The 12,144-nt window shown below is 45.9% G+C and overlaps 1 protein-coding gene across 2 annotated transcripts in view; it reads right to left on the minus strand.

Moving 5' to 3' along the window:
• Nucleotides 1-2,491: 2,491 nt before the first annotated feature.
• Nucleotides 2,492-12,144, minus strand: part of LOC125939692 (monocarboxylate transporter 9-like) — a 64,137-nt gene continuing 54,484 nt past the window's right edge. For both annotated transcript variants that reach the window (XM_037710019.2, XM_037710021.2), the window contains exon 5: nt 2,492-2,731. In XM_037710019.2, coding sequence (XP_037565947.1) covers nt 2,535-2,731 — 197 coding nt within the window. In that variant the 3' untranslated portion in view covers nt 2,492-2,534. The remainder of the gene's footprint in view (nt 2,732-12,144) is intronic.

Raw genomic sequence — 12,144 nt, forward strand, 5'->3', positions numbered from 1 at the left:
TGTGGCGCCCTTTGAAAGACGTTGATACCGGATAAGGAAGGGGAACGTAAATCGTGTAGGTAGCGCACTCGGAGTTATTGCATTTCGTCAATGAGTGGCATCGGAATTAAGCTGCCAAATACATTAGTCGTACCTCATAGGAATCACCAATATGTGACCAAGATGCTATCGCATATTTGCGATGGGCTTTCTCCAGTAAACAGTAATCTTTTTAGGAGCGAAGCACCTTATGCGCCCGGGCTGTCGGCGTCTCCTGTCGTCGTCATTGTAGTCACGGCAAGCAAGCGGCTCGTGCCGAGTAAATTCCGTAGATATTTTTCGAGCAGAACATCTAGGGACTTGTTGTTGTTGTTGTTTCCTCAAAACATGGCTACAACAACTTTAGTGCCGAGCCCTTCCGCGTTAGTCGTCGTCGTCTTCCAAAGCTGGCTGCGTTGCCGCTCATCATTCCAGCGTAGTATTTCACTTCTCTTCTGTCGTCGTAATGGGGAGGCCGCGTTTACGGCGTTATGAACCATTGCTTAAGGCAGTATGAGCCCGTTAGCGGTGCATCACTGCATGCTTCGCACCTCCCCAGGTTTCACGTTAGTGGAGTGGCATTTCGCTCAATAGGTCATTTGACACTTACGCATAAAATTTAATTCACTGCTCAAACCGAGCCTACGACTTAACTCGTGCTAACTGTAATAACTAATAAAAACTAAAACAGTAAGAAAGGCTTCAATAATGGCCAAATTGCGGAGGTAGGTAAAGAAACGGTAACACTTCATTGTCAAAGAGATTACAAAGCTTGTCTTAATACTAGTGACGGCTTGGCCGCAAGACGGTTTCTTCTTTAAAGGGACACTAAAGGCAAATATCAAGTCGACGTGGACTGTTTAAATACTTTTCCAGAAACCTCAAACCTCCAGAAACCTCAAATCGTACAAAGAAAAGACTTAGTTTACGAGAAAATTGGATCTGAAGGGTCCAAGTACCTTTATAGCAATTCAAATCACCCGCCACGCCAACCGAGGAGTGGTGACGTTGCATGCGCCATTTTCTGCCGTTGGTGAGTGTAACGGCGCCCGAGAGATGGCGGTACGGTGCGCCGCTGCAGCGGATTTGGTAATGTGGCGTAGACCGTTCGGGCATTCCGCGACGTCGTATGGAAGTGGAATTCTCTGCTTCTTGCAGTTAGTGCGAGGTTCGCGAGCCAGAAAAATAAGCGCAACACTACACGATAACAGAAAAACTGAAACGCGAAAGTGCATGCGGCGCAGAGTCGAGCGAAAACGAAACCTTTTGACCGCCCGCGTCGTTGTCAACAGTGTAATGTCAGTTAGTTCTTTTTCGTAAAAGTGTAATAGAACTGGTGAAGTAGTATTTTCTTTCTTCTTATAATACAGTACAATGATGTTTTTATAACGAGTGGTTTAGTACTAGAGACAGAATTTAAATGAGGAGTGCCTTCGTCATCGGGCGAGTACTTGAATGTCCCGGGGGAGTCGCTAATCGTGTCCTGCATTTACCTTAATTTCTCTATTACTAAGGCTCTGCTCGCGATAATATTGACGCTTTACAGATACTCGTGCACTAATACATCACTTTAGCTTGACTTAGTATTTGCCTTTAGTGTCCCTTTAAAGTGAGTATTTCTTAGCAAAGAATACCGGACTTTGGTTATCATGGCTACTGCCATCTTGACAAATTGCTCAGACGCAGAAAATAATAAAATATGTCTACGAATGTGGGATTGAATTTCGGTCTTCCAGTAAGATAGCCCGAAGGCCTATTTAGCCACAATGGCCCACATACTTCCATCTGCCAACACCAAGTCGCTACATGAAACGTTTGGCGAGTGGGCCACGTTGTGCAGCACATGTTGCAAGAGCATGTGCACACGAGAGTAATTATAGTCGACCTCACCATCTGTCCTTCGCGCCGTAGTCATCTCTGCCTACTCACCTCTTCACCATTCTTCGTATGAAAAACACCAAGCATTGTCTTTATCCTCCTGACGTCACCACGACATCACCTTAATGTCTGCAGTTCTATGAACGGCTCTTGGCATTTCGGCATAGCTTGCGAACAGTGTAGTGGATAAACATAAAAAATATATGGCATTCAAGTGGTGACTGGTGTGGTGTATAAAAACAAAGTTTGCATGAAATTGAGCGTTTCGTAGGATGACAATAGACGATTGTAGGCATCACATCAGGTTTTATAGCATTCAGTTTATTATTTTACGAATGCTTCGCTTGAGGTAGGTTTCAACATGTGTATGTGTTCGACCCGCATAATTGTTTTCAACTCTACAGGGTCGTGCGTTGGCAAGTTCACAATTGATCGTTAACCACTTGGTCATGGAGCTCATACTCAGAAATTGAATAAAATACGAGGTCTGATATCTGTGCGTGAAGTTCAGCGGAGCTCTTCCGGCGGAAGCGTCCGAGCAGTGGCAGGACTCTCTAGTCGCGCGTTGAGATGTTTGGCAAGAACTGGTAATGACCTCTGCTCATTGCCTATAATGATACATACACGATGTGAGATTGTTATTCAAATGCACTGGTCTCTTCTGTCTCTGTTCTTTCCAGCGATGGCACAGGAGACTCAAACTTTGGGGGACAACATCGCCGCTGACGAAAGGCTTGAAACACCAGCACTGTAAGCAGCATGCCTACCCCGAGATTTAGTCCAGCAATCATGAAATAGAGCCTGTCGTAGGAGCCGCGGTTGTCCCGGAAGAAACCTGAACACAAAGAAAGAAAAGAAAACAAATGCCTATGTTGTTTTTAGAAACAGTATGTTTCCTTGTGAAACAGACGAATGGAGTTTTGATGCATAAACAATGGACTTCAGTTTTATCCTTATAAATGTACAAATGGAGAGAGACACACACTTGAATAAGTAATACGGAGGTGAGTCTAAATACTCCACTAGCTATGTCACTCAGGACGTTGTCTCTGAGGGATGAATAATGTAAACTGCGCGGTTAGGTCACTACGGGAATTTGTATAATGAACCCCCTACTGCGCAATGTTGTGGTGAGTGGCCAAGCAGAACTGACGCTTTAATGTATGACTCTTGTAATTTGTTCATTACTTGAAGTTTTAATATTATACTAACGATATTTACGTACTTCACGTGCAGCTCCCCTAGGAGTGGCGTAACCAGAAATTTTTTTTCGGGGGGGGGGCTCAAGTTGCAACGCGGCCTCCTCCTTATAAAAGTTGTCGAGGCATCAAGTACGTGAATAATAACTGCATGCCATTGCCAATGCCATTGTTTATTAGGTGCTGACAACGCATTATTTAACGTTACGGACTGTCAAGACAAGTAAATTATGTGTTTGTTTCATAAAAGAATAGCTTCGTATGTCCCAAAAATTGTAGCAGTAATAGCTGATATCAATGCTTCCGCTTTTTTTTGGGTCTGTCTAACAAGTACAGAAAATATCACACGAACTTTAGAACTATATCAGTTCGAAACCAGCAAAGCAGCGCATGCAGCTGGTATGAAAAACGTAAAGGCCATAAAATGAACAAGTTGACAAATATTTTGATGAATCTTTGTCATTTAACAACCTTGTTTACATTTTTGTACATATGCAACGGCCAGGGAAAAACCTCAATGACGCTGTCCTTCGTTGCAATGGATTGCACAGGAGCAGATGTTACCGGTCGTATATTGTAATTGCACCGAAATTATAGTTGCAACAACGAGTACATATAAAAAGCAGAAATTCCGCAAAATATACATTAGAAATGCGAAGATAGAGTGGAACATACAAATGCCAAGATAAACGGCAAGAAAGTGTCGCATGAAACCAAGTTCACTGCTTGTATACACAAAACCTCGCAACAAGATATTTAAATTTTCGTGTAAGTCTGCAATAAATCTACGTATCTAAGGAAACGTCACTGTATATAATCTGTCAAACAAGACAAAAAAACATGTTGCGCAGTCACAGGTAGTAAACTTCACGCATACGAGTATAAAGTCAGACGATCCAGGCAAGAACAAAACTATGATCTCAGAAATCGTGATATGCACTTGGGCCATGCTATGATCGCGACAGCACCATGTGGCTAGAATAATACAAAAAGAATGCAGAAATCAATACAAAATTGCGTATTTTAACTGCCTGCACAGCGGCAACAATTATTCTACGCCCAAAATCATAGAAGGCTATTGCTCGTTTCAAAAAAGAAGTAAAAACATGTAGCTAAAAAGGAAAGAAAAGGACAAACGAAAGCCACCGATGATGTGGCAAGTTGATTTACCTAACATCCGAGTGTGTTTTGGGGAAACGCCGCGTGTTCCGGGCTTTCAATGAGCAAGGATTTTCAAAATTGGTTAGTGATGTCCCCGGAATTTTTGTATTCCCAGGATAATTTTGATCATCATGCTAACTGTTACAATAAACGGTGAAAACTTCTGTTGTTTTAAAAGCTAATGAACAGTCATACGTTTTCATAATTACGAGCTTATATAGGAACGTGAAAGAGCAGATATTTTTACAAGCATTGATTTTTGATGCTTCGCTATCCAAACGATGAACTTCACTCGGCGGGGAGGTTTAGCGAAGCGTTCAATAACTTCGGACACGTTGATGGCGACGTCTCTGTAGGCGTATAGAAGCGCGAGCATAACCATGCGTTCCTCAGACACTGTAAAGCGCAAATGGTTTTTTTAGTAATCTCATGTTTGAAAATCTCTCTGCGCTGGCAGTGGCACTGGAAGGGTGACTAGAATCTGCAGCAGTTTGTACACACGTACATATAACCTGCATTCTCCATGAGAGAGGGCATCTATTCCTATGCTAAAACCTAAAAACACTCGATATCATTTCCTCAGCACCACGCTCGACAAGATAGACAGCCGTCCCCTCACGGAAGCCACAATTCTTGGTCCCTGGTCCCAGCCGACGTCGGAACCAACTGCTTTAAAAGCGCTAGTACGCTTTTTAAAAGAAACAGGACTTAGGGAAGAACTATAGAAAGTACGGAATGATACGTTTCTTTTTCTTTTCTTTTTAATCTTCTTTTGTTTCCTAATCTTTTCTGCCCTTACCCCATCCCCCTGTGCAGAGTAGCCAACCGGACACTTAACCTGGTTAACCTCTCTGCCTTTCACCTATTATTTTCTTTCCTTTCTTCATTTCTTCATTCGATATCGTTGACATCTTTGTTTAGGTACCTTGCACAGACAGTAAGCTGTTGGAATCCAGCAATATCCGTCGTTTCGTCAGCAAGTATGGAGAAGCAGCCTGCAGTGTTCACTTTTGCATCTAGACTTTCTTTGATAATTTCACCACAAGTTCCTATAATTTGGTTTTGTACATCTGCTTTAAATACGAGGCATTACTGGGGCAACTTTCCAAATGGTTCTTCAGATATGTATCTCCACAATCAGCTCGCATGCGAAGAAGCGCTCTGGAAATACAAGTATTTTCAGCAGGGGCTTTGCTTAAATCCATAAGACCAGTGTCCCTATCGCCACAGAGAGCCAGACCTTGCCGCCCGCAAAAAAGAACTGTCTCAAATTAAATAGGCCGTTGACTTTCGTCTGTTTTCTCTTATTTTACTTTGCCTGCCCTGGTCCAGCTTATCGATCACATTGGGTGCACTTCCTGAAAATGTTTGGAGAAAGTTATCAGATGCCAGCTGACAGTCACGGTGACATTTAATATTTTCGTGTGTGTGAAAGATTGCGAGCGCGTGCGTCCATTTCTGGAACGGCTTGGACACGCGCGTTCGAGTGCGTGCATGTTGGCCCAAGTTTATAAAAACATTAAACCCTCTGAGAAAGTTCCAGAATTAAAAATCAGAAGCACGCCTTTGGAAATATCAGTGCACTTTTCGCGTCAAAAGTGTATGAGAACTTTATACCCATCAAGTTTCGGAACCATGCGCTCCGTAGATTCCGGTGCCGCTGCGAGATGCCGCGACGCGCCCGCTCGCTATCGAAAAGCCCTTGAATTTTTGTGCTCGGCTGGGGCTCCTTACGTTATGTGACTCCAGGTGCATGGACGTTTATACGAAATCCACCCCGAGTTCGCAAATTTCGCGCCGAAATGTCTTTTCGAGTGTCAAAAAGACATTGTAGACAAAATCCAGTATGATTCCCGGCGCCGGTGGTTGTTTTGGTCGGCGGTGCATGACAGCACGAAAAAATTTCGGGGGGAGGGGCTGAAGCCCCATCAGCACCCCCCCCCCCCCCCCTGGCTACGCGCCTGTACACTAGGTATGCGAAGGTTCCGCCACAATTTAGCTGAATACATTTTACTGGGGAATACATCGCTAGCTTGACGAAACATGAAGGAAGGCGGGAACATAACAACACACTAGTCGTTTTTACAGCGAAGCTGTTAAGGGCTTAGTCTCCGATGGTCGTGTTCGAGTGCAGAAAACATTTGGCTGTGGCTTAACTCAGTTGTGCCTCGATGTGCGTAACGAGAGGTACGGTTAATCTTATTGTTTGGCGTGGTTCTCTCTACGATTACATCTTTATCGTTTAGCTTCGTAGGTCTGAGTGTTGAGGTTTGTTTGTTACTTCTCATTAAGGTATGGTTACATTAGAGACTAGACATTTGTAAAGTGTAATGCATGTATTTTGAAAGTATTCATCTTGTTGTTTCTCAATCCGCCGTTTGCATTGCGCTGTGGCGCCACCTTAGCGGGCTCCGCGAGAAACAATATGTACGGCATCGGGGCCCCGCGGGACGCAGAGGCACGCTGCAAGAAGCGAGCTGAAATGGGTTTCGGCATTTGTCAATCGTTGTAATTTTCGTTTTGTGTGAGTGGCCGCTTGTTGGACATGACGCCTAGGCCGGCAATGACTCTGGTGCGACTTACAACCGCAAGTCTTCGAAATATGATGACGGGATTTCGTGCAGCTACGCCGACAAAACCTGTCACCGTGCGATGTGCCTCTGAACGAATACATCGCACCGTAACGCGATTGACACGCCACCTACGCTTGTATTTCTGTTATTCGTATTTATTCGTACCGAATATGAGTCCAAACATGCTTTGGAAGTTGAAATGCACGAACGTGAGCACTCGCCAGGCGCCCACATGAAGTTTAAGCTGGGGTAGATTCCGCTCAGCGGAGGTTAGCCGTATCGTATGTAGCAGCGGGTTCATGCATTTGCTACTGTTAGACCTGCACTGAACGTACGCTAATAAGATGATAAAAACTGCTTTTATAGCTGAGTCTTGACCGCAGTGGCCATAGCTTTTTGAAGGGGCCACACTGCGCCCAAAGTATTTATGCAACGCAAGAACGGCGCATTTGTTTACATCGGCACGCGTACGACCATCGCTCGCTGTTCGCTTCAAGTACAGTAGAAACCGTGCACCGCGCACACGTATAAATGAGGAAATGTTCAAAGCATACATGAACACTTATCATGCACATATCAGAAGCGATCGCACTGAGATGACAAGGCATGAACGTCCCGGGCACATCGAAAACGGCGACAACGACCACCTAGCCGCACTGGCACGCGAAAATGCCGATGTCCGCCGTACTCGCGTGGCAACGAACGGTGTTGTTGCTTACGATGCAGTATCGAACGGGCCATCACTTGTTGCCTGTTTAGCATAAGAGGCAACCTGTTTTTTCGGTAACTACTAAATCTTGCAGCATAAAAATACTCTCCGTAGTTGCTCTTCGTTCATGGAAGCGCCGGCGACTGCGACCGACAGCCTTCGTTCAAGAACGGTGCCTGTACTACGGTTTTAGCACTGCACCCACTCTGTGTGTGCATCGTACTATGCTAAGAGTGGTTCACTTCAAGTCGGTAAGGTCAGTATCGAACTATATAAGCAGTTTCCTTCGTCGTACTTGCTTATCCTATATTTCAGGTCCGCCGGTAGCGGACGAAGTTGTAGGCTGTGTCAGGCCTAATAAAGCTGCCTGAACGAGATCGACACCGCCTCAAAATTGATGTGGAGGGCTTTAAAGGGCTGGAAATCGTGCATATCAGCGTCGGAAGCACGTTTCGACTCAATTTGAGCGTAATCAAATGCATACACGAGCGCATTTGCGGCGATATTCACGTTGTCGGTGTGATGTTCTCACTCGGCGGCCGCTCGCACGGCGATCAGCACTGGTTTTGTCGGCGCCGTCGGCACGAAAGCTTATCACACTACGATCACTCGCTGTCGACGGTCGCGTGGTCGGTCGCTCCTTCGTCATATACTTCTATGACAATATAGGTCTCCCACTGGCACAGTATCACAACTACAGCCGGTCGAGCGTTGGCGCCGGTGTGAGGTCGACTTCTGACCGACATCGGTGTCGTGTCGGCATATATTGTGATGTACCAGACGTTAACCGAAGATCGCTGTGAACAGCTGAAGTTTCTACCGAAACACAGCGCAAATACCGCGTCGTCGACCGGCACAGCGCCGGCAATAAAAGTTCGCGTGCTCGACTGCTATGCTGCATACGCGTGTGTCGTCAGCTGCACGAACCACCGACGCCGTATAAAACGTTTTCGCCGCTCGCCGCTAGGGTACAGCGCATGCGCACTAGGAACTTGCAAAAGGCGGATTGCCACAAAGACAATAGACAATAGATGGTTGGTGAGGCGGGAGGATAAAGGGTTGTCGTCCAGTTACTTGAACACATTTCGGGTGCTATCCTCCTCTGAATCCACTCGCCTGGCCGCTTCGTACTTACGACGCTTCTCGAAGCGTGCGGCTGGTTCTTCCTCTGTCCCCTCGGCTCGCTGTTTCCTCTTGGTTTCGTTCCGACGACGAAACCTGGCCTTTTCAATTTCTCCGACTCACTTTCCATATCTGCCGACGAATCCCACCAAGCCGGCCCTTCTATGCAACATCAGCACCTCCTCTTTGTAACGCGGTTTAACCGGCTCCTCCTCTGACGTCATGCCAGATGCAAGGGGCGAACGCTTGCAATGCAACTGCGGCGGCGGCGGCGCGTCGCCACGCCGTGGTAACTCGAGCAGCAGACGCTGGCGGCGGCGGCGCTTCGCGGGGCATGGGAACTCGAACAGACGACGCCTGATGGCGCTGCCAGCAGCTTCGGTTACTAGGCAACGGCTCAGCTCGCGGTGCGGCCACCGGCCACAGCGAAACGGCGAGAATGCGGCCAGTGAATCTCTCGCGACAGAAACACCGCCCAAGCACTCTGTCCAGATGGTTAACCACCGAAGCTGAAACGTGCGGCCCCGGCCTTTAGCAAGGGGGTAACCCCGACGCTGTATTGAAGCGTTTCTCAATTGGTTACGTGTTTGTGTTTCTAGGGGAACGCAAGCGCCAATGGCAGGCGGATGCTGTTAACCAGGACGCCGAGCTAACTCGAGATATCAAACGTATGCGACAACGGCGAGCTGAGGAGCCGGCGTTGCGGGCAGAGCAGGCATGGCGCAGAGAACGATGTCACTAACGGCGCTGCCAATGGCGCGCGCGCTTGGGTGTGACGTAGAGAACGACGTAACTGACGGCGCAGCCAATGGAGACGTTTAGAGAAACCTGGGACGAAGGGTTATTCGTTTCGCCAAGCCATATACAGTTTTCGCTGTAAAACTCTCATTGGCCGTTTGCTGTATGTGCGAGTGAAAGCGCACGAGGAACGCGCGCTTTCACGTAGAGCGAACGCACGGCGGAGAGCAAACGCGAATTCTTCCGTCGCTCGAAAGGCCGTGGGTCATATGCGCGTATGCAATGCGGGCATGCGCCACACGGGATTTTACTGTCGTTAATCGTGGCCTAACTGATGAGCATGTGATGTTATTGATGTCATGACCTATCAGTCATGTTAGTCATACATTCGTACCCTTCTATGCCAATTTTGTTATATACCAAGGGAACGAGACACGAGTCTTCGACACGTTCTCGATATGGTTTTAGCATGACAACACCCACCAACATCGAAATGCAACTCTTGCTGAGTTCGAACAAGGGACTTATCTAAGTTGCAAATACGTGTTCTGGACATCTCTTTTCCCACTCATACTGCAACATTGAATTAGCATTCATTAAACTCCTATGTATTGTTTCTTTCCATGTGGTTTCTTGTGCAAGAAAATCAATTACATTGGTGCATGTAAGTAACTTTCTCTTTGCACATCTAAAGCGTAGTATCCTGACTGCGCATTTAAAGACCAAAATGGAAAATGCCATATGGGTTGCACTCGTAATAAACGAGCACCAAAGTTGTAGTTAGACATGTCTGGAGTATGTCCGGTGCTCCCTGCAAAAAATCTAATAGGAGCGCGTTTCTTGGGATTCTTTTTATTTCCAGATAATCTGCTGCCGGCGATGTTCAAATTCGTATAATATACGTAGTTCGATGTGAGTTTTAAATTGCTCATTCTATTTCGCCTCAGGAGTATCCGACACTATATTTTTATTCAACAATCATAAAATGTAATGTTAATGTCACCACACGTTCCAATGTTCGAAGTGTATCTGGAATGCGTTCCTTTCGCATTAAAGGAACTCTTAACGGCAGCTCGTTTCAATATTCGGAAGGAACGAGAAACGAGCTTTCGTTCCTGTTTTAGAGGAACGTTTACAACACTGCCGCAGCGACCATAAGGCCATGGTCGCTGTGCTCCCTAAATAAATGAAGACCACCGGATCATATATATATCTCATTTTTTTCACAGTTGAAATAACCAATTCAAATACAAAATAACCAAACATCATATCCTAATAGTCATAATAGGAAATACATAATTCCCACCATAGTACCGCTTCGTTGGTCTTCCATCTACACCCCAGTGGAAGGGCTCACAGTTTTAACGCGATAGCGTTTAGGGCCCCGTGTCGCAGAAAATGCGGCGTCGGCATTGCCGTCCGCGGCCGAGAAAAGCATACCCAACCACGCAGTCCCTCCAAATATATTTTACCACTAAAGTTGCTCACACTTTGTCTTGAATTCTTTACAAAGTCATTCCTCGGAATTTTGATAGTTACAGCCCACAAACAGTTATCATGAAACAAAACACCGACAGCGCATGCCTTTTATGCTAAATCTTCTCAGGCTGAAATATGGAAGATGCACTCAGCAAAAGAAGGCCAGCCCACGAAGAGGCCGCGTTTCGTCAACGTTTTTGTTTGTATACTGTCGTTCCCCTTGCTGGCACACTTATGACAGCCCTCTCAAATGCATTTTTACGATTTCTTCGCTCGTCAAAATTTATTGAAAGAGCAAAGGCAACGAACGCTACAGTGCCGGCAAACGGAGCTCATTCCAGAGTGGTGTGGGTTTTTCATGCGCAGTTCTACACTCTGCAGCGGTAGCTCACATGGATAATAAAAGCATAAACGCGAGAACATAGCGTAGAACAATGTAGTTAAGGGACCACGGTTGCCGTGGTGCAACAAACATGTAAGAAACGCTGGCTGTATATGCCTTGATTTGTCAAAATTTATCTTGATTTTAACCCTCTAAATCTTGTTTGCTCACGACGAGGTGTTCATTGGCAAAATAATAAATTTTCGCATTCATTCACAGAAACGTTCAGCAGTAGCACGAGGACTAAACAACATATCAGGATAGTACACACATCAGTACCGTTTGATTTTTGAACTGCTTCTCAAAATTAATCCGTTCTTAACCAGTTCATCTTAAGCGGCGGTAATTTTAAGTAAAGCAAATTGAGGCTTTAAGCTGTCTGCCGCTCACAAAAAGGCATGCACCAATATTTATTCTCTTTTCAGTGCTACACGCTCTACCTAGTTCAACAATTTAGCGATGCTTGTTGCTTGGGAAGCCGTTCTGACCGATCTGCTTGGCGAAATTGACACAGTGGCTGGGTGCAACTTTTTGGGCGAAAGATGCCTTTTAGATCAAATGGCTGCAGCCAGCAAGAAGCCGTAGCTGCATTTGTTAGTGGTATTGGACACATAGAAAATATAAGCATTCACAAAAGGAGGCCAAAAATCAAGCGAATTCATATGAGACTTGCATATATAGTGTCGTTTATGAGGCTGGAATGCGAGGGGGTCTTTTATGGGCTGACGCAGCGATTAGTTTTCAGTTCGTATAATTAGACACCATTGTGGTTAGAGACATCGACATGCAGACGGTAGTTGCGTGACGATGTTGCACGACGACGCTGCTTGGAAGAGGCAGCCGAAGCTGCATTCTAGTGCCTCGAGTATGTTATAGCCATTCCAA

The sequence above is a fragment of the Dermacentor silvarum genome, chromosome 3 (genome assembly GCF_013339745.2).
Source record: "Dermacentor silvarum isolate Dsil-2018 chromosome 3, BIME_Dsil_1.4, whole genome shotgun sequence".
NCBI classification, from domain to species: domain Eukaryota; kingdom Metazoa; phylum Arthropoda; class Arachnida; order Ixodida; family Ixodidae; genus Dermacentor; species Dermacentor silvarum.